The sequence below is a fragment of the Myotis daubentonii genome, chromosome 14, assembly GCF_963259705.1.
Source record: "Myotis daubentonii chromosome 14, mMyoDau2.1, whole genome shotgun sequence".
In the NCBI taxonomy this organism is placed as follows: domain Eukaryota; kingdom Metazoa; phylum Chordata; class Mammalia; order Chiroptera; family Vespertilionidae; genus Myotis; species Myotis daubentonii.
In genome coordinates this window covers 10,338,900-10,357,542 of record NC_081853.1, presented here as the reverse complement: position 1 = coordinate 10,357,542, position 18,643 = coordinate 10,338,900, and the positions used below count along the sequence as shown (strand labels likewise).

General features: G+C 43.4%; 1 protein-coding gene across 10 annotated transcripts in view; it reads right to left on the bottom strand.

The window, feature by feature from the left end:
• The window catches only part of CADPS (calcium dependent secretion activator), a 447,566-nt gene extending 429,150 nt beyond the window's left edge, over positions 1-18,416 (bottom strand). For all 10 annotated transcript variants that reach the window (XM_059663078.1, XM_059663082.1, XM_059663077.1 and 7 more), the window contains exon 1: positions 17,664-18,416. In XM_059663078.1, the coding sequence (XP_059519061.1) occupies positions 17,664-18,104 (441 nt within the window). In that variant the 5' untranslated portion in view covers positions 18,105-18,416. The remainder of the gene's footprint in view (positions 1-17,663) is intronic.
• Between the last annotated feature and the right edge of the window lie 227 nt (positions 18,417-18,643).

Below are 18,643 nucleotides of genomic sequence, written 5' to 3'. Positions count from 1 at the left end.
TTCAAGATAATGGCAAGACCAATCACCCTGCCATTTGGCAGTCACCCATAGCTGTATTATCTTTGATAGGCCTTATGGCTCAGTTCAGTGGTATTTCCAGTGGGGCTATACAGGGGTACTGGTCATTTTTAAAGGCTTCCGGCTGCCTAAATAAAGGACAACTGACAAAATCTAGTAGTAGTCAATGTTTACCACTACTGGGTTTCAGCCCTTCTTTCTAATCTCATGCCTGGTACATACTCTTTATTCTAGCTTTGTGTGGCTTCTGTCTTTGCTCATGCTGTCCCTAGAGTACCTATTTTTCTGCCTCCTCGTGTTCAAATAGTACCTATTCTTCAGATACAATGCAACCTCTGGTAAGTCATGTGGTGTCCTGAGGCCTTAAAGATGGCGTGATGACATGGTAACTCAGAAGTACCTATCTTCTCAGGAGAGCTACACACACACCTAGCAATGACAAAAGGAAAATAAAAACCCTCTTTATTATTAGAACTTTAGGAGACTGGGCTGGAGTGTATAACCTTTCTCTCCCGGAATGCCCACCTCCAAATAATACCATTTCTATTAACAGATGAAAGATAGAAAAGATAATGGTACCCAAGGATGTGCAAGAACAGAAACATTATTGGGAACCTTATGCTACCCTTTTGATGTGACTCATACCACTAATAAATGTGATCCAATAACTTTTCTCCAATCATCACTAAGATCAAAATCTTTCTACTTGAGGAATGAGGAAGGGCAGGGATGAAAAATGTACCCAATGCCCTGGTTCTTTATGCAAATCTCATCAGTTTGTAGTGGTAGGGACAAGTCCAAGTTTCTCTTCTGGTCTGGTTGGGCACGCCTTGAAATTATTGCTCCAGATTCCTTACTGATACCATCAGCCAGGCTCCCTCCTCTATCCTCTTGTGAGCTTGATATAAACCTGGGCTTACTGTGAGGCTGTACCATTTCTGAAATTACACCACGTCTGGCTCTATGATCTTTGTCCAAGAAACATTATGTTCTCCACAATGTTATGCAGGAGTGTTTTTGCACCTGCACAGGAAGGCATCAGAACATTGGGCACTGAAATTAAGTATAATTTAGAGGGCAGGCACCGTGCTTCGCATTTTTAAGATTGTAAGAAGAGAAATGAACAATCATGCCTTACACATTATGACAAATACATAAAAAAATGTTATAATAAAACAAAAACAAGAATCAACAATTGTTCTAATGAAATGACTTTGAACTAGTAATTCAAGACACTTTTACATATAGCATTAATTTTCTGAGATTTTCCACAAATTTCCCCACAAAATGGTAAAGATAACCTGGGCTGGCTAAAACATTCCAGCATAATTTGTGACCTTTTTCATAATGTGGAGACGGACATGCTCCTTCTTTCTCTCCCTTCTCCATACTCTCCACACACTTCACTTGGATCAATCTCCAAACACTACACTAGTCAGGTCGCTGCTCTCTCTCTGAATTCTTCAGTGGTTCTCCACTGCCTACAAGATAAAGCCCCCACCCCTTCCACCAGCCCTTTTACTCTGGAGTTCATCCACCATCAGGAACCAACCTCTGTTCTTTTTTCTTTTTTTTCTTCTTCTTTAATTTATTTTATTGATTAAGATATTACATATGTGTCCTTATCCCCACGTTACCCCCTACCCCCCCCCCCAGCCCCCCGCTCATGCCCTCATCCCCCTGTTGTCCATGTCCATTGATTAGGCCTATATGTTTGCATATAAGTCCTTTGGTTGATCTTTCCCCCTTACCTCCACCCTCCCCTACCTTCCCTCCAAGGCCCGACAGTCCAATCAATGCCTCTCCATCTCTGGATCAGTCCTTGTTCATCAGTTTATGTTATTCATTATATTCCACAAATGAGTGAGATCATGAAGTATTTATCCTTCTCTGACTGGCTTATTTCACTTAGCATAATGCTCTCCAGTTCCATCTATGCTGTGGCAAATGGTAAGAGTTCCTTTTTCTTCTTCCTCTTCTTAAAGAATACCTTTCAGCATTTCATATAATGCTGGTTTGGTGGTGATGAATTCCTTTGCTTTTTCTTATCTGTGAAGCTCTTTATCTGACCTTCAATTCTGAATGATAGCTTTGCTGGATAAAGTAATCTTGGTTGTAGGTTCTTGGTATTCATCACTTTGAATGTTTCTTGCCACTCTCTTCTGGCCTGCATGGTTTCTGTTGAGAAATCAGCTGACAGTCGTATGGGTACTCCCTTGTAGGTAACTGACTGTCTTTCTCTTGCTGCTTTTAAGATTCTCTGTCTTTTGCTCTTGGCATTTTAATTATGATGTGTCTTGGTGTGGTCCTCTTTGGATTCCTTTTGTTTGGGGTTCTCTGTGCTTCCTGGACTTGTAAGTCTATTTCTTTCACCAGGTAGGGGAAGTTTTCTGTCATTATTTCTTCAAATAGGTTTTCAATATCTTGCCCTCTCTCTTCTTCTGGCACCCCTATAATTCTGATGTTGGTACGCTTGAAGTTGTCCCAGAGGCTCCTTACACTATCTTCATATTTTTGGATTCTTTTTTCTTTTCGCTTCTTCGGTTGGGTATTTTTTGTTTTTTTTGTATTTCATATCTTTGACTTGATTCTTGGGATCCTCTTGTCTGCTGTTGGATCTCTGTATATTATTCTTTATTTCAGTCAGTGTATGCTTAATTTCTAGTTGGTCTTTTTTCATATCCTCCAGGGTCTCACTAAATTTATCGGCGGTTTCCATAAAATTCTTGAAAAACCTTATAAACGTGGTTTTGAACTCTATATCCAGTCGTTTGCTTTCCTCCATTTCTGTCATTTGTGACCTGTTTCTTTGTCTCTGCATTTTTTATGCTTCCCTGTGTTGGTAGAGTGGTTTTGTGTGCTAGGTGTCCTATAGAGCCCAGTGGCTCAGCCTCCCCAGTTACCTGAGGTGGACACTCTTGGTGCACCCCTTTGTGGGCTTTGTGCACAGTCTTGTTGTAGTTATGCCTTGATTGTTGTAGGTATCACTGGGAGAAATTGACCTCCAGGCCAATTGGCAGTGAGAATCAGCTGTGTCTGCAGTGGGAGAACTTCTGTGCTGAAGACACCCTTCTGGGGCAAGACTTGCTTCAGTGGGGCTTTGGTGCTCACTGAGTCTGCCCCCTGAGTGTGTCCCTTAGGGATCTAAGGAGTTGTAATCTGGATGGTCCCACTCTGACCACTGGGTACACTGGCTCTTGGATCTAAGGAGGTGCTAATTTAGTCTCTGCCTGAGGTTACCCAGCAGGAGCTACGAAAAGATCTGCAGATTCCCCTTACTTTTTTTTGGAGTTTGGAGGTGCCCAGATGAGGCCCAGCTGTGAAGCAATTCAAGCTGCTGTGGGGCCTTGGGCCTTCTCTTGGAAGTTCTGGGTCTGTGTGGCCTAGCTGTAATTTGTTAGGTAATTTTCAGGTTGCAAAGGGCCAGGGCATTCATATGCAAAAGCCTCTGCCACAGCCTGGGTGGGGCGGGGTCTCAAGGAATCAACAGGGTGGAGCAAGCAGCTATGGCAGATCCTCAGCCCTGCCCGAAGGGGCTGCGCATCTCAGTGTCCAGGTAATTTAATTGCTGCAAGCACCTCTGAGGGAAAGCCGCCCTCGAGTTCCGAGTTCTGCCCGCTGCCAGACAATCCAGTTTCTCCCCGTATGATTCCTGAGTCCCTAGAGACTTCCCAGAACTGCAGTTCAGAGCAGTCGGGAGCTTGTGACTCCCTTCCGATTCAAAAAGACAGCTGCGTCCTCAGGTACCAGCTCCTTTCTGTGCACGTGAGCCTCCATACCTCTGCACTTTACTTCCGCAGCTCCTGACTCTCAGTGGGCTTTTTCTTTCCTTCTAGTTGTAGAATTTCCACTCCGCCAGCCTTCCTGTAGTTCTGGATGATGTCCGTTTTGTCTTTTTGTTGTATTTGTGAAGTTGTTGTAGGAGGCAGCAATTTCGGTGTTTACCTATGCTGCCATCTTGGTTTCTCTGTTCTTTTTTTTGTTTTCTTTTATCTCCCATTTTGGAATCTTATACAATTGTATTTTTTCAGAGGTCTTCAAACTTGCTTTGCATGATCTCATCTCTGAATACTTGAAAGTATCTCTCTTCTCAAAACATATCACATCTTTATCCTTTGATCTTCCCAGTTTGAGGCTTACCTCAAATACCACTTCTCCCATCAATCCTCATCAAAGGCTTAAGCAACAGATGCATGGCGACCAGCGACATCAAACTTCCCAGGGCCCCAAAAAGCCCAAGATCTTAAATAATAAAATGTATTGTTTCCCAAATGGAAAACTAAAATTGGAAAATAGAAATTACTAAATGTTCAATTAAATGACTTTAAAACATATGTCAAGTTCACTAATTGTTAAATTTAGTAGTAATAATTGAAAACAGTTGGTGAGATCTTTTTTTAGCTCACAAGGATTCCTGTGAATACACCATGATTCCTCAGATATCATAGTCATTTATTAACCAAGTTATATAGTCAAATAGTTTCCAAAGATTACAGAAAATTCCCAAATTTTTTCATAACAAAAAAGATAGTGGATGTGAGATGTGAGGTACATTTTTGCTACGAGCTGAGGTGGACATTCTGAAAGTGTGAGTCTGACCTTCAAAAGTCAGCAGTGGCCTGGCCATACTTAGTGTGAATCTGGGCCTGACTGCACAGTAGGGAGCCCTACATGCATTTAGGAGGCCCAGGTGGAAGTTCAGTAGTTCTGTCCAGCCAGGGGGACCTCTCTGGACCTTCTCACTTTTGCCTGTAACAAAACATGATTTTAGAGTTCCTGCTCCATCTACTAAAAAATGTTGCTTTAAAGAAGAAATGAGATCATTTTAATGAACATACCTAAATGGTGAGAAATTACTGGTCTCTAAATAGTCATGAATTTGTGCACCAACTATTTTTTGGAGCATCGATTAGGTGACATGCTATCCATCAGTCATCAGGGGATACTAAATGAAATCTCTGTAGAGTCAGAAGAAAGAAACAAGTATACAATGAAGTAAGGTGTGCTCAATGCCCTAATGTAGTAAATATAGCACATGGGTAAGAGTGCGTGCTGGCTTGAGACTGCCTGGGCCCCAACTCAGCTCTACCACTGACTAAATGTGTGTCTGAGGCAGGTTTAACTGCTTTGCCTCTTATTTTGTTTTGTTTTGTTTTTATCTGGAGAATTGAGATGATTAATACCTATCTTATAAGATTACTGTGAGGATTAAATGAGCTAAGACTTATGAATGAATAGAATGGTACCTACCTAAGTAAACATCCAATACTCACTATTTAGTCCTATTCTTTATAATGAATGAGTACCATTGTCTACCTAGGAGAGTGATGGAAGGCAAGGTAGGAAGGGCTTTTCAAACAGGAGAAACAATACGTGCAAAGACACTGAGGCACACAAAACAGTATACACAGTGTAGGAATGTGAAGTGATTTAATGGGCTGAAGCTGAGGTTGTGTACAGAATTGCAGGAGTTGAGGCTGGATGGTGTAGTAGGATGCAATTATACTATGCAAATGAGTTTAGAGTTTATCCTGTGCATGCAACTAAAAGCTACATAAGAACTCTGAGCAGAGAAAGGTCATGATTAAATCTTTGCTTCAGAATGATCACTCTGGAAGCTAGATGGAATGTAGTCAAGAAAGGATGCAGGGAGAACAGTTAGAAGGTTATCTCAAAATAGTCATAAGGATCCAAAGCAGAATACCAGTGATGAAGAAGAGGAGAAAGAGAAGACAATTTTCCGAGCAGGAACATCAACAGGACATGTGCACCCTTTGGTGGTGAGGATGAGCAACAGCAAAGGTTTGAAGTTGAGTTTTGCATTTCTGCCTTCCTTATATAGTAGCACCAGAACGGTACACCACAACCATAAGACAATATGTTTGTCTTCACTGAATTAGAAAAGAGAGGGGGCAGGAGTTTTGGTGAGAAATTCTATTATTGAGTGGTCTGAAGACTTCCATGGGGATGTGTCCTAGAGGTCAGGGCACTTCCTAATCTGTAGACCTGTGCAGTCTGTGAACTGTTTTTATTGGTCCTCACCAAGATAAAGTTCTAGTGCTGGGAATTACATCAACTTCATCACTAAACGATTCAACTGATGATTTTTTTGTAGGGAGACTTTCCTGAAGAGAGCAGAGTTGATTTGCATTTGAATGCAAGTTCCTTACCTTCTTATAGACCCATGAGAAACAGTTCACTGACTAGGACCCGTCTGAGATCACACCTTCAGCAGCACTGATGGAAATGACTAAATATATGGGTTTGAGGTCTCATGAGAGGCCTGTGCTGGAGATCACTGAGAATGGAAATGTAGAAATATTAGTAGCTACCACCATTGTTCAGAGATGAGGTTGCTGAGAGGCCGTATAGAGATGAAAAGAGGGCTGTATTGGTTTACTAGGGCTGTGGTAACCAAGTGCCGCAGACCAGGTGATTTTAACAACAGCAATTTGTTTTCTTACAGTTCTGGAGCCTAGAAATGTGAGGTCAAGGTGTAGGCAGGGTTGGTTCCTTCTGGAGGCTATGAGGAAGAATGTATCCCATATCCTCTCCCTTAGCTTCTGGTGGTTTTCTGGCCATCTTTTGTGCCCCTGGCTTGTAGAAGTGTCACTCCAATGTCTGCCTTCTTTTTCCCATGGTGTTCTCCCTATGTGCATGTCTACTTTAAATTTTCCTATTCAATAAGGACGCCAGGCATAATGGATTAGGGTCCTAACAAACTTTTCTTTAACAATTACATCTGCCAAGAACTTGTTTCCATTTAAGGTCACATTCTGAAGTAAGGATGTTAAGACTTAGACATATGGATCTGGAGGGGGGGCGGGGCGGGGGGGGGGCACACAAACAACTCATAACAAGAGCCAAGGATGGAGACCCGAAGAACACCAATATTTAAGATTGAGACACTCATCGCACTCTGACTTACAGTACAAGGTATGTTCTAAATTGGTGAACCTCAACTTCTCAACCAGATGTATAGGTTTTTGGAGATCAGGAAGATTGTCTAAAGTGCCTTTGCATATTCTGCCTACAGGATTGAGTGAGTTTCTTATATGTATAAGTAGCTCAAAACAATGTTGTCCGATGATGTGTAACAAACAAAAATTGAATATGGAAGAGCCCCGAAGAAATGTTTTGAACAGAGTATGTTATGACACTGCCATATAGACAACAGTTGCTGTACTTGTCAGAAAAATCGCCAAAGTAGATGTTCAAGCTATGTTTTAACTCATTTTCTTAAACAACTCCATGCCTATCATCCACACCAAAAGGCTGTTTTCCTGCATGGGCAACAGAAGGCATAATTATTTGCAAAAAATTTTCAATGTTTATCATTTGCTTTCCTAAGTGGCACAGTAGATTCGCTGTACCACTCCACATTTGCCAAAATCCTATTTCACACCCATCATCCAATACAGTATGCCATAGTTATTATTTATTTATATCCTAACTAAAATCATAAAAGACCTCCAATGTAAGAACAGCTTATAAGAGATAAAATAGTGCCAACACCCTACAGAGAATAAAACTAGAGAAAAGCAGCATATTTACTTATGTCTAAATACATAGAACTTGTAGGTTCTATTCTATAACTTTGGCAACACTGAGACTGATAATATTAAAAATACCTAACTTTCAATATAATACTGTGACTGCCTTTTTTTCCTTCATAAAAAACTAAAGCAAATAAAACATCCTAAAGAACATATTTCCAATATAGAGATTCTGTTCTCATCTGGACTCTTCCTGACTTAACATTGGCCACTTAAACATGCACTATAGTGATTCAAGTTCAACTGGGATTAAGCCATTGCAAGAAATTCATAATTGCTTATGGTTTTTAAAAGAAGACTTTTTTTTTTGAAATGAATCTAGAAATTTATCAGTTGTTTGTATAAAGAAGCTAAGGGGAAGTGATTGATGGTATGTTTCTGCAACATAAATAATTTTGAAATCATTTGGTAATTTATTTACCCTTCATGTTTTCCACTGAGAAGTTTTGATAAAAGTAAATAAGTCATTTTTCTTTTTTTAAATGTATTTTTTATTGATTTTTTACAGAGAGGAAGGGAGAGGAATAGAGAGTTAGAAGCATCGATGAGAGAGAAACATCAATCAGCTGCCTCCTGCACACCCCCTACTGGGGATGTGCCCGCAACCAAGGTACATGCCCTTGACGGGAATCGAACCTGGGACCCTTCAGTCCGCAGGCCAATGCTCTATCCACTGAGCCAAAGCTGTCAGGGCAAGTCATTTTTCTTTAATAGAGGCGGATTGTATTTATGACTCCTTCACTTCCTCTCCTGGAATCTCCCTTGGGAAATAAAGCAGCAGAGTTTAAACAGTTGGAATGTTTACAAGCACCTACTATGTGCCAGGCACTGTTTGGGGAGATGAGGAATCAAGAAGTAATAAAGTGTGGTCCATGTCTTTGAGGTTGTTACAGTCGTGGAAGAGATGAATCCACACAAAAGGGTAGGTAATTATAGTGTACAGGATGTAACATGGGCATGAACCAGGGAGTTATGGGAACTTTTAGTCCAATATAAAGATTTGGTAAGGTTTTTGAAGGAGATAATACCTGAGTTAATTAAAGGACAAACAAGAGCAAGGCAGGTGAAAAAGGTGAGAAAAGGTACTGTAGTATAAAATAGCATTGGGGCATTGATGGACCAAAATGCAAGAAGACTATTTCAACTGTTGCTGATAACATCTGCTCAACATTTACCCCATAGTAAGGGCTTGTTAAGCAATTAACATGCTTTTTTTCTTGTAACACTCAATATTATTTCCCCCCATTTTACAGGTGGGGAAACTAAGACTTGAAGAGATTGGGAAATATGTCCAAGGTCACATAGCCTCCAGGTCACAAAACTGACCAGGGATTTGCACCAGAGACTGCAGAGTTAGTGAAATGTCTCAACAAAAGAAGAATAGGGGTGCACTGTACCTTCTACCTTATTTGTTCATAGACAATGCTATAATCATATCCACTGCCTTGTATGTCTGCTTATTATAGCAATAATAATGATGATTACAATGATGGCAGCAATAATAAACAAGGCTTGCTATGGTGAGTAGGCCACATATATTACACTTTTTAATCCTTTCACCAATAAAAATAAAACAGCATTGTACATACCAACTTAGCAATAACAACACATAACATTTACCGCATGCCAGATATTGCTTTAAGAGCTTTACTGTATTATCTTACTGAATTTTCACAAGTACCCGGTGATGAAGACACCACTACTATCTCCATTTTATTGAATAAACTGAGTCCTAGAGAGGTTAAGTTGGCCAGTATCACACAGCCAGTTAGGATAGCCAAGAAGCAAGCCTAGGCATTTGAGTTTCACAGTCTATGCTCTTAGCTACTGTTCTTCACTGTCCATTGTCTGTCAAAAACAATGATCAGAACTCAACCCATTGACCAACCTCATTCCCCTTTCTTTACCTGCTATTGACAGAGAAGTAATCCTATCACATGCTTGGACTGAGAAGTGAAAAAGTAACAAAGTAATTCTGATCATAAGCTCTCTGATTCTGCAGAAATGATAAATCTGATCCTAACATGGAAACTGTTGCCAGAAACAGGAACATAGAGTTCCAAATTCCAGTTTCTTTTTTTGGATTCCTTATAGGTGCCAAGGTCAGACCGTCAATATCTGTGCAGCAGTGGCAAGAAGAGATGTTGGCAAGAACCAGATAGTCCTAGCATCTATCTACCTATCTATCTATCTATCTATCTATCTATCTATCTATCTATCCATCCATCTATGTGGTATCCCTCTTAGAACAAGCATAGTTTTAGTTAAAAATGATCAACTTGCCATTATTTAAGTAATGTCTTGGTAATCTTATTTCTATTGCTTTTTGCAAACTCATAAAAGCTTAGGCCCAGCTTTGCTACATCTTCCAGTTATAAGAGTAGCCAGAAATACAAATTTTTAAAATGTGAAATATTTTAATAGTTTTAAATTCCAAGAACTAATTTTAAAAATTAAAAAAATTATTGTAGCCCTAACCAGTTTGGCACAGTGGATAGAGCATCAGCCTGCAGACTGAAAGGTCCCAGGTTCGATTCCAGACAAGGGCATATACCTTGGTTGCAGGTACATCCCCAGTAGGGAGTGTGCAAGAGGCAGCTGATCAGTGTTTCTCTCTCGTCAATGTTTCTAACTCTCTCTCCCTCTTCCTCTCTGTAAAAAAATCAATAAAAAAAAAAAATTCATTGTAGAAAAACAAAATACAATTGTGGGTCACTTTCAGGCCACAGGCCACAGCTTACAATCTTTCATTTAGTCTGTGGTCTTATAACCTTTTAAGGTCCCACCTCCTTGTCTGAAAATTCAGATAGTTGGACAAAGGGAACTCTAACTTCATTTCTAACTCCCCTCAGATTCTTTGAAGACACTGCCTTATTTTGTAATGTAAAAACATACCAAATACAAGTTTGAATGAAATTATAAGTCTTGGTAATAAGTAACCTCATTATCCAGAAAAAAAATGATCAGTTTTTATATATAGAGGGGACATTAGATAATATCTGAAGCTTCTCCATCCCTCAATTCTACATGACAGATGACACCAGAGACAGAAGATGACTCGCCTACAATCAAGTTGGAGAGTTTGAGCTCAGACACAGGTTTTAACATATATCATTTTCCATCATCAGCCAGCTTTCTTTCTCTGTTGAAGAAGTTATCTGAACTCCTAGATCCAGCCATTCCGGCAGTCACCTCTGTACTGGATTTTCTAATTACATGCACTAATAAATCTGTCCCCTTCCCATTATTTTCTTCTTGATTTAACCATTTGAGTTAGGTTTTAGTCACTTGGAGCTAAAAGAATCAGACTAATAGTGTCCTACAAGCAACGACTCCTTTCCATACTTCTGCTATCTCATGCTCTTCTCCAGACTGGAATACCTGTCCTTCCTTATGCTTACAAGTCATACAAATTCTTTAAGATCTAACTTCCTCAATTAATATGTTCCTACTATTAAATCCAACCTTGTGTGTGCATGCATATCTCTCCACTACTTTTGCATTGTCATCAGCATCTTAATTAAACACTTTCTTATTATCAACTTATTTGACATGTATATATGTTATCTTCCAAACTAGAACATAGATTCCCAATTCAGATGCATATCTCACAGGTATCTTCTGGTTCAGCCACCAAGCCTGGGAGAGTGCTTAGTGCAAGGAAAACATGTACTTAAAACTTAATTCTAAGTTAATAGAACTCTCCTGGTCATTCCAGCTTAAGTTGTAAAAACACCTAGCCCCAAGGCACAAGTACCGAGTATATTTTCATGGCTAGCCTATTATTGTGTACTAGAGGCCCAATGCACGAAATTCGTGCATGGGTAGGGTCCCTAGGCCTGGCCGGCGATCAGGGCCAATCTGCGGGGCAACTGGTGGGGCGACTGGCCGGGGCGGGGGACCCCGCTGGCACCTGCCTTGGCTGGCCTGGGGCCTGCGGGCTGGGGGCAGCTCCTGCAGTGAGCATCTGCCCCCTGGTGGTCAGTGAGCATCATACCGGTTGCTCCACCAGTTGTTCCCCCGTTTGGTCAATTTGCATATTAGGCTTTTATTATATAGGATTAAATTTGCCTTTAGAGGGGAAAGATCTCTGAATCATTTGACTTTTACCACTTTACACAGTACAATCCTTCTGGAATAAAATATTTAATTTCCTTTGTTCTTCAGTCTAGTTTTTAGAGAAGCAGACGGCTATTCCAAATGTGTAATGAGGCAAGAACCTCTCTTACTACTTTTGCAGTGTTTCGCATCTTCAGAATGCCTCTGCTGCTACCAGTGCATAACGGTTCCTGCCTATTGCACCAAGGAGGTGTGCGGGGCAGGGTTGCCAAAAAGCATATTTAAAGAATGCATCTTTTCCTTGATGAAGAGAGAAACATGTAATTATTTTAAAAGCAATCTGGTTTAATAGTTACTTCGTTTTCTGAAAATTAAAATATTTATTTTCTGAAATGCAAATCATATATTGCACTGACTAAGCAACCCTTAAGAATTCTGAGTAGTGGAGCTAATCCAAATGCCTCAAAACATATCTGAATGGATGAATCACTAGTATTGACTTAAAATACAATATGATCATGTTGACCAATGTCACCCTAATAAACTTAATAAAAAAAAACTATATATATATATATATATAGTTTTTAGATAGATATCTCCTATCTAATAAAGAGGGAATATGCTAATTGACCCTCATGCTGTCACAAAGATGGTGGCACCCACAGCCAATGAGGGAATATGCTAATTGACTGCCACGCCCTCAAATATGGTGGCGCCCACAGCCACACGATGGCCGGCAGGGGAGGGCAGTTAGGGACGACCAGGCCAGCAGGGGAGGGTAGTTGGGGGGGGGGTGGAAATAGGCCAGCTGGGGGCAACTAGGCTAGCAGGGGAGGGCATTTGGGGGCAACTAGGCCGGCAGGGGAGGGCAGTGGGGGCGATCGGGTTGGCAGGGGAGCAGTTAGGCATCAATCAGGCTGGCAGGGGAGTGGTTAGAGGGTGATCAGGCTGGCAGGCAGAAGTGGTTAGGGACAATCAGGCAGTCAGGCAGGAGAGTGGTTGGGAGCCAGCGGTCTCGGATTGCAAGAGGGATGCCTAAACAAGCAGTCGGACATCCCCTGAGGGATCCCAGATTGGAGAGGGTGCAGGCTGGGCTGAGGGACATCCCCCCCCTCAGTGCACAAATTTTATGCACCAGGCCTCTAATAAATATAGTTAACTAGAAGTAGGTCTTAAATTTTATGAAAGGTATAGGCTCCTGAGTCATGACCAACTAACAATGTCAAGTAAGTGAATAAAGATGAATTTCTATGGCTAACAGTGAGTCAACATTTGTCATACTTTCATGGCAAGATATAAGTTGAATTACATGGAAGTGAGTAGCTTGAACTTACTACTCACCTGGTTGAAAGCCCTCCTAAGTGATATGGGAGTTCATATATAACAGGTACAATTTTAGGGTTGCCTCTTTTTCTCAGCACATACATACATACACACACAGGCACACATGTACACAAACCTACACATGCACACAATATTCATTTTGGACATTATAAATAATTCCTATCCACTTTTTAAAAAGTGGGTTATGTCCTTCTAAACAGTACACAACTGCTTACAGTGCCTTCTTTTACATTCCCTTGGTAATATCTATAGTAGCTACTTCACAGGAGGCAGCCGCCCATCACCACCACTACAGAATTTACAAACATATGGTGTCACTTTGCCATGCCAACTTCTAGGTAGTCACTCTGCATTTTGACAAAAGAAGAAAGCTAAGCACAGAACTGTCTTTCAGGTCATCATTTATGAGCTCCTGAAACATGGTACACTGTGCCAGTATGATGGTCAGGTTTTGATTTTGGTCATAAATTATCACTACCAACATGTTATATTTAGATTCACAGCCGTACCAGAAAAATACACCTATAAATAATACACTATGTTTTCACATAGTCCACTTAAAGCCTCATCTTTTAACTGGGACAATTGTTGGAATGCCCAGGAACTCTTTTTTTCCAGTAAAAGTAAAACCAAAGTAACTATCAGAATTATCCAGCAATGGCACCTTTGGCCTCTGCTCCTTCCCTGTTAGTCTTCTGAGCTAAAATACTTTTTTTTTTTTCAGCTGGAACCATATAGAAAGACTGTGAACAATCTGGCACTCAGATGTATCAGCTCACATTTCTCTCCTTCATATCTTTATGAGGTTAGTGCCTAAATGTATATATTGCCCACGTACGCCCCCCTTGTCTGCAGTTTAGCTACCTGTGGTCAACCATGCTCCAAAAATATTAAATGGAAAATTCCAGAAATAAATAGTTCATGTTTTAAATCGTGTGCCTTTCTGAGTTAGCATGTTGACTTCATGCCACCCCCTTCCATCCCTTGTAAATCGCCCCTTGTCCGGCGTGTCCAGGCTGTATATGCCACCTCTCCATTAGTCACTTACTAGTGCCTAGGTTATCAGACTGACAGTCACGGTATCACAGTGCTTACGTTCAAGTAATACTTTTACTTAATAATGACCCCAAAGCCATTTGCATAACTTAAAATTGTTCTACTTTATTTTTATTTATTGCTGTTAATCTTTACTGTGCCTAACTTATAAATTAAATTTTACCATAGGAATGTATGTATAGGAAAAACAAATTACATATAGGGTTTGGTACCATAAATGGTTTCAGGCGTCCCCTGGAAGCTTGGAACTTTTGCTGTGGATCAGAGAGGATCACGGGACTTCATAGATGCCCTAAGGGATGCAGACCTCTCTCAACTCAAACAGAAATAAGCCTGGGTAAGAAGTACACTTATGTTCTCAGGATGTTAGGGTTCTGTTTTTCACTTTAGAATATCTCTGGCCGGTGTTGCTCATTAAAAAGATAGGATTTGGAATCAGAATGCCCTGTGCTTCAGTCCCCACTCTTTCACCTATTTGCACAGTGCTTTAGGAAAATTACAAAACCTCTCTGAGTCTGTTTTCCCTTCTAAAAATGAGGATGGTTACCCTTATGCTGTTAGGGTTATTAGGAGAATTTAAAATGACTTAAGAACAGAAAAGGAAATTTAGGTAAAAACTAAGAAGATCTGACTAAACTATATATTTTAGTTAATAGTAAGTATCAATATGGGTTCTTTATTGTAACAGATGTACCATATTACAGAAAGATGTCAAAAATGGGGAGAAACTAGGTGAGGGGTATATCAGAACTTTCTGTACAATTTTCTCAATTTTTTAGTAAATCTAAAACTTCTAAAAAAAAATGCAGTCTATTTTAAATATAATCTAAGTGAAGTGCCCTGCACATAGTAGGTGCTTGGGAAGTGGTTGCCAGTATTATAAATATAGACTCTTTGGTTTTGCAATGTGCACCATATGCAGTATAATATGATCTTATTTTTATCCCCAGCTTTTTGAGATAATTGACATATAACACTGTCTAAGTTGAAGGCACATAGTATGATGATTTGATATGATCTCTTCTTTTCCCCAATTCAGCAACTCTTTTTCATAGGTAGTTTTCTTTCTCTCCCTCCATGTCACTCTATTCTCTTTCTCTACATCATTCTTCATAGCTATTTCTAGTTCATCCATGTCCAGTCTACTACAAACTCATAATTAGTTTACAACTTGTTTATATTTCTCCAAGACTAATTTCAGTTCATCAATCTTATCTGTTGGCTTGGAATTTTACCACAGTAATTATGCAAATTTTTTTAGTTACTTTCAATGATGGGTCATTTTAAAAAATTTAAAATATTTTTTAATTGATTTTAGAGAGAAAGGGAGCAGGATAGAGAGATGGAAACATGGTTGAGAGAGAAACATCAATCAACTGCCTCCCCTAAGTCCCCTACTGGAGAATCAAGCCTGCAACATGGGCATGTGCCCTGACCAAGAGTCAAACTGGGGACCTCCTAGTTCATGGGTCAACGTTCAACCACTGAGCACCACCGGCTGGGGTCCTTTTTTATTTTTATTATTTCATTCAAAGTTCCAAGCTTTCTACTGGGAGAAAAAAATGGTAAAACATCCTATTCCAGAAAGACTCTAGCAATGGAAAAGTTTGGCTTTTCTTGTAATAAGAAGATAGATACCAGCTTCCGAAGTCAGCCAACAGTCCTGAGGCAGCTTTGCTAGGATGTGTATCAAGCACTAATTTGTTGCAATAACTAAAAATAGTTTGACCAAATGCCAGTGTTACCAATCCGGTTTGTGGTCTCTCTGATGTTAAGGTCATGTGTAAAAACAAAACCCATTTGCTCCTCAAAAGCACAGCTTTGAATGGATTCAGATAAAAGGTACAATCAGCTGAGAAGACTCGAGCCTCCTGATAATCTTTCCCCGGTGGCTGACTGCTGTTTAGAACTGGGTCTCTGGGAGAACAGATTTCTCTCCTTCCAGTGCTGGATGTCAGCATCTATTTAAAGGACAGCCCGAGAGCCTTTTGGTTGATAAAGGGAAGTTTGTCTTTTATTTTTTCTGTAAATCACAACAGCTTTCATTGCCAAATAACCAGGACATCTTTGGTTGTTGGTGGTGATTTATTAATGGGATAGATTTTAAAGATGGAGTTTCCCCTGCTATAAAGACAGTTACCATAATAATTCCAAACTGAAACCCCACGTGTGGACCCATCACCCCATGTTAAAAGAATATCCAAAAGTATCCAGGATACTTTTGCTCTACTGTAGTCCAAAATACAGGTGGGAAAAGCAAGGAGCTAGTGATGGGGGCGAAGAATGGAGTGTGTAGTCCACCTGCTATTTCTCAACCAGGAAATGAGTTTTATTTTTAATGAAACTGGTACGCAAGCTTGAGCTAGCTGAAATAAATCATCAGTGCTGGCGGGTGTGTGTACATATGTAAGCAAAGCAAACAGAAACCTGGGCTCACTCAAGATAAGGGTGGATAAATATAGGAAAACCTCAGACTCTACTACAGCAACATAAAATTCAGCGTTAACTGGCAGCAACCAGAAATTCACTATTTTAAGAAACTGGTCTCACAACCTCGATGGGGCTGGGGCTGGAGCTGGCTGCGCACACCGCCCCTGGGGCCCTCACTGGCTGCTCTGATAGCTCACGTGCTGCACATTCACGGAGGGAGGAGACAAAACACATCCCTGACTTTCTTCACTGACTCGCTCCACCTGAGTACTGACCCCTTCCCTCCCTTCTTGCCCCTCCTCCTGCAGGCGCCACCCCCCTCCTTTCTCTGGCTGGAGAACAACAGATAGAAATCGGCGCTCTTTTCACATCAAAGGCGGCCCGCAGCCTTGCCCCAGACACAGAAAGCTTCTCAAGCTCATAATTGCGAGGCTTTTAGCTGAGCATCGAGGGCCTCGGAAAGCCAGAAGGTCGCGGCGAAGTCACCTTGGGAGGAAAAGAGGGTCACAGGGAGGAAGGTAGAAGGCCTGACCCGGGCAGAAGGACCACAGCGGGTGCCCTGCTTTGGGGTTAGTGAGGAAGAAGACGGGAGATCGGAGGGCACCCCGGGAAGCGGTGCCCACGGCCCTTAGGCGACCCCAGTCGCGATCTGCTGACCCGGTGGAGGGAGGAGGGTGCCCTTCCCGGTGAGACTGGAAGCTTCGCCTTCCGAGCTGGCTTCCTCCCGCCGGGCCCGGCGGTAGCTCTCTGCTTCCGAGAGCCAAGAGCTGCACAGAAGCGCTCGGCTGGCTCCACTCGGGCGCCCCCACCTGCCGGGCGCCCCCGCCGGGCAAGCGCACGCCCAGGAGGGCGGGCCTGGAGCGGAGAGCCGCCGCCCGCCGCCGGGGAGAGCCGGGAGCCCGCGAGCGAGCCAGGCCTCTGTGGGCGCCGCAGGCTGCAAGTCACTCCCAGCGCCTCCCCGGCCACGGAGCAGGACCTGCCAGGCTCGCATCCCGCGCTCCCGGGGAGGCCCGGAGCGCGGCGCTGCACTCCAGGCCCCTCCGGGGTCCCGGCCGCGGAAAGGGGGCCTCGCAGCCCCTTCCCCAGGGCGCGGTCTCCACCCCCGGCTCCTCCCCGCCCGCTGCGCCGCCAGCTCCCATTGTTCGCCCCGCCCGCCCGGCCACTTCCCGGCGCGGCTGCTGGGCCTCCGGGCGCACCTACCTTCTGCTGCCGGCGAGCCATGTCGGTGGGCTGCTTGGCGTTGAAGGGGTAGGCGATGCAGCGCATCACGAACACGTAGAGCTGCAGCCGCTTCTTCCTCTCTTCTTCCTCCTTCTGCAGCCGCTCCAACTCCTCCTTCTCCTTCTCGCTCACCACCGACGGGCTGGGGCTGGAGGGCCGGCCGCCGCCGGCGCGGCTGCTGGGCTGCAGCCCCCCGGCCCCGCCGCCGGTGCTCGCGCCGCTGCCCCCGCCGCCGGCGCCCATCCCGGCCCCGGCGCCCGCACCGCCGCCGCCCCCCAGCCCGGCGCCGCCGCCCGAGCCCTCGCTGGTGCGGCTGGGAGACAGGCGCGCGCCGGACGCGGCCGAGCCCAGCACCTCCTTGCCGCTCTCCTCCTCCACGATCTCATCCGATTCCTCTTCGCTGGACGAAGGGTCCAGCATGGTGCCGCCTGGAGAGGGGGTCCCTGGAGCCCCGACTTGGGGTGCAAAAGATGGGGGGCGCTGGAGGCAGCCGGGGGTCGGCTCTCCCGGATGGGCGCTTCTCCCCAAATCAGGGAGCGAGCGCCCTACAGCTCAGCCTCGGCCGCCGCGACTGCTTCCTTCGCCCGGCGATCCGGAGCTGCGCTCTAACCCAGGAGCGCGAGGGGAGGAAGGGAAGAGAGAGGTGCGTCCGTGGGCCCGCGGTGGGCAAAGGGGACAGTCAATGGCCAGCCCGGAGCCCGCAGCCGGATGCCATCTGCAGCCGCTGAAGGAGGCGCCTGCAGAAAAGATGCCGAGTGTTGCAAGCTGTCGATGCAGCCAAGAGCCGAAGAGGCAACTTGCCGATTGGGGAGGGAGCGGCGCTTACGTGTTTATTGGCTTAACTCTCCAGTGTCCGTGGCGTAAAGGGTGGCTGCAGAGGGCTGGAGGCGGAGAGTGCAAGCGACCCCAGAGTCTCAGAGCTTCAGCACTGACCCTAACGCTCTCCTACCCTCTTCTCC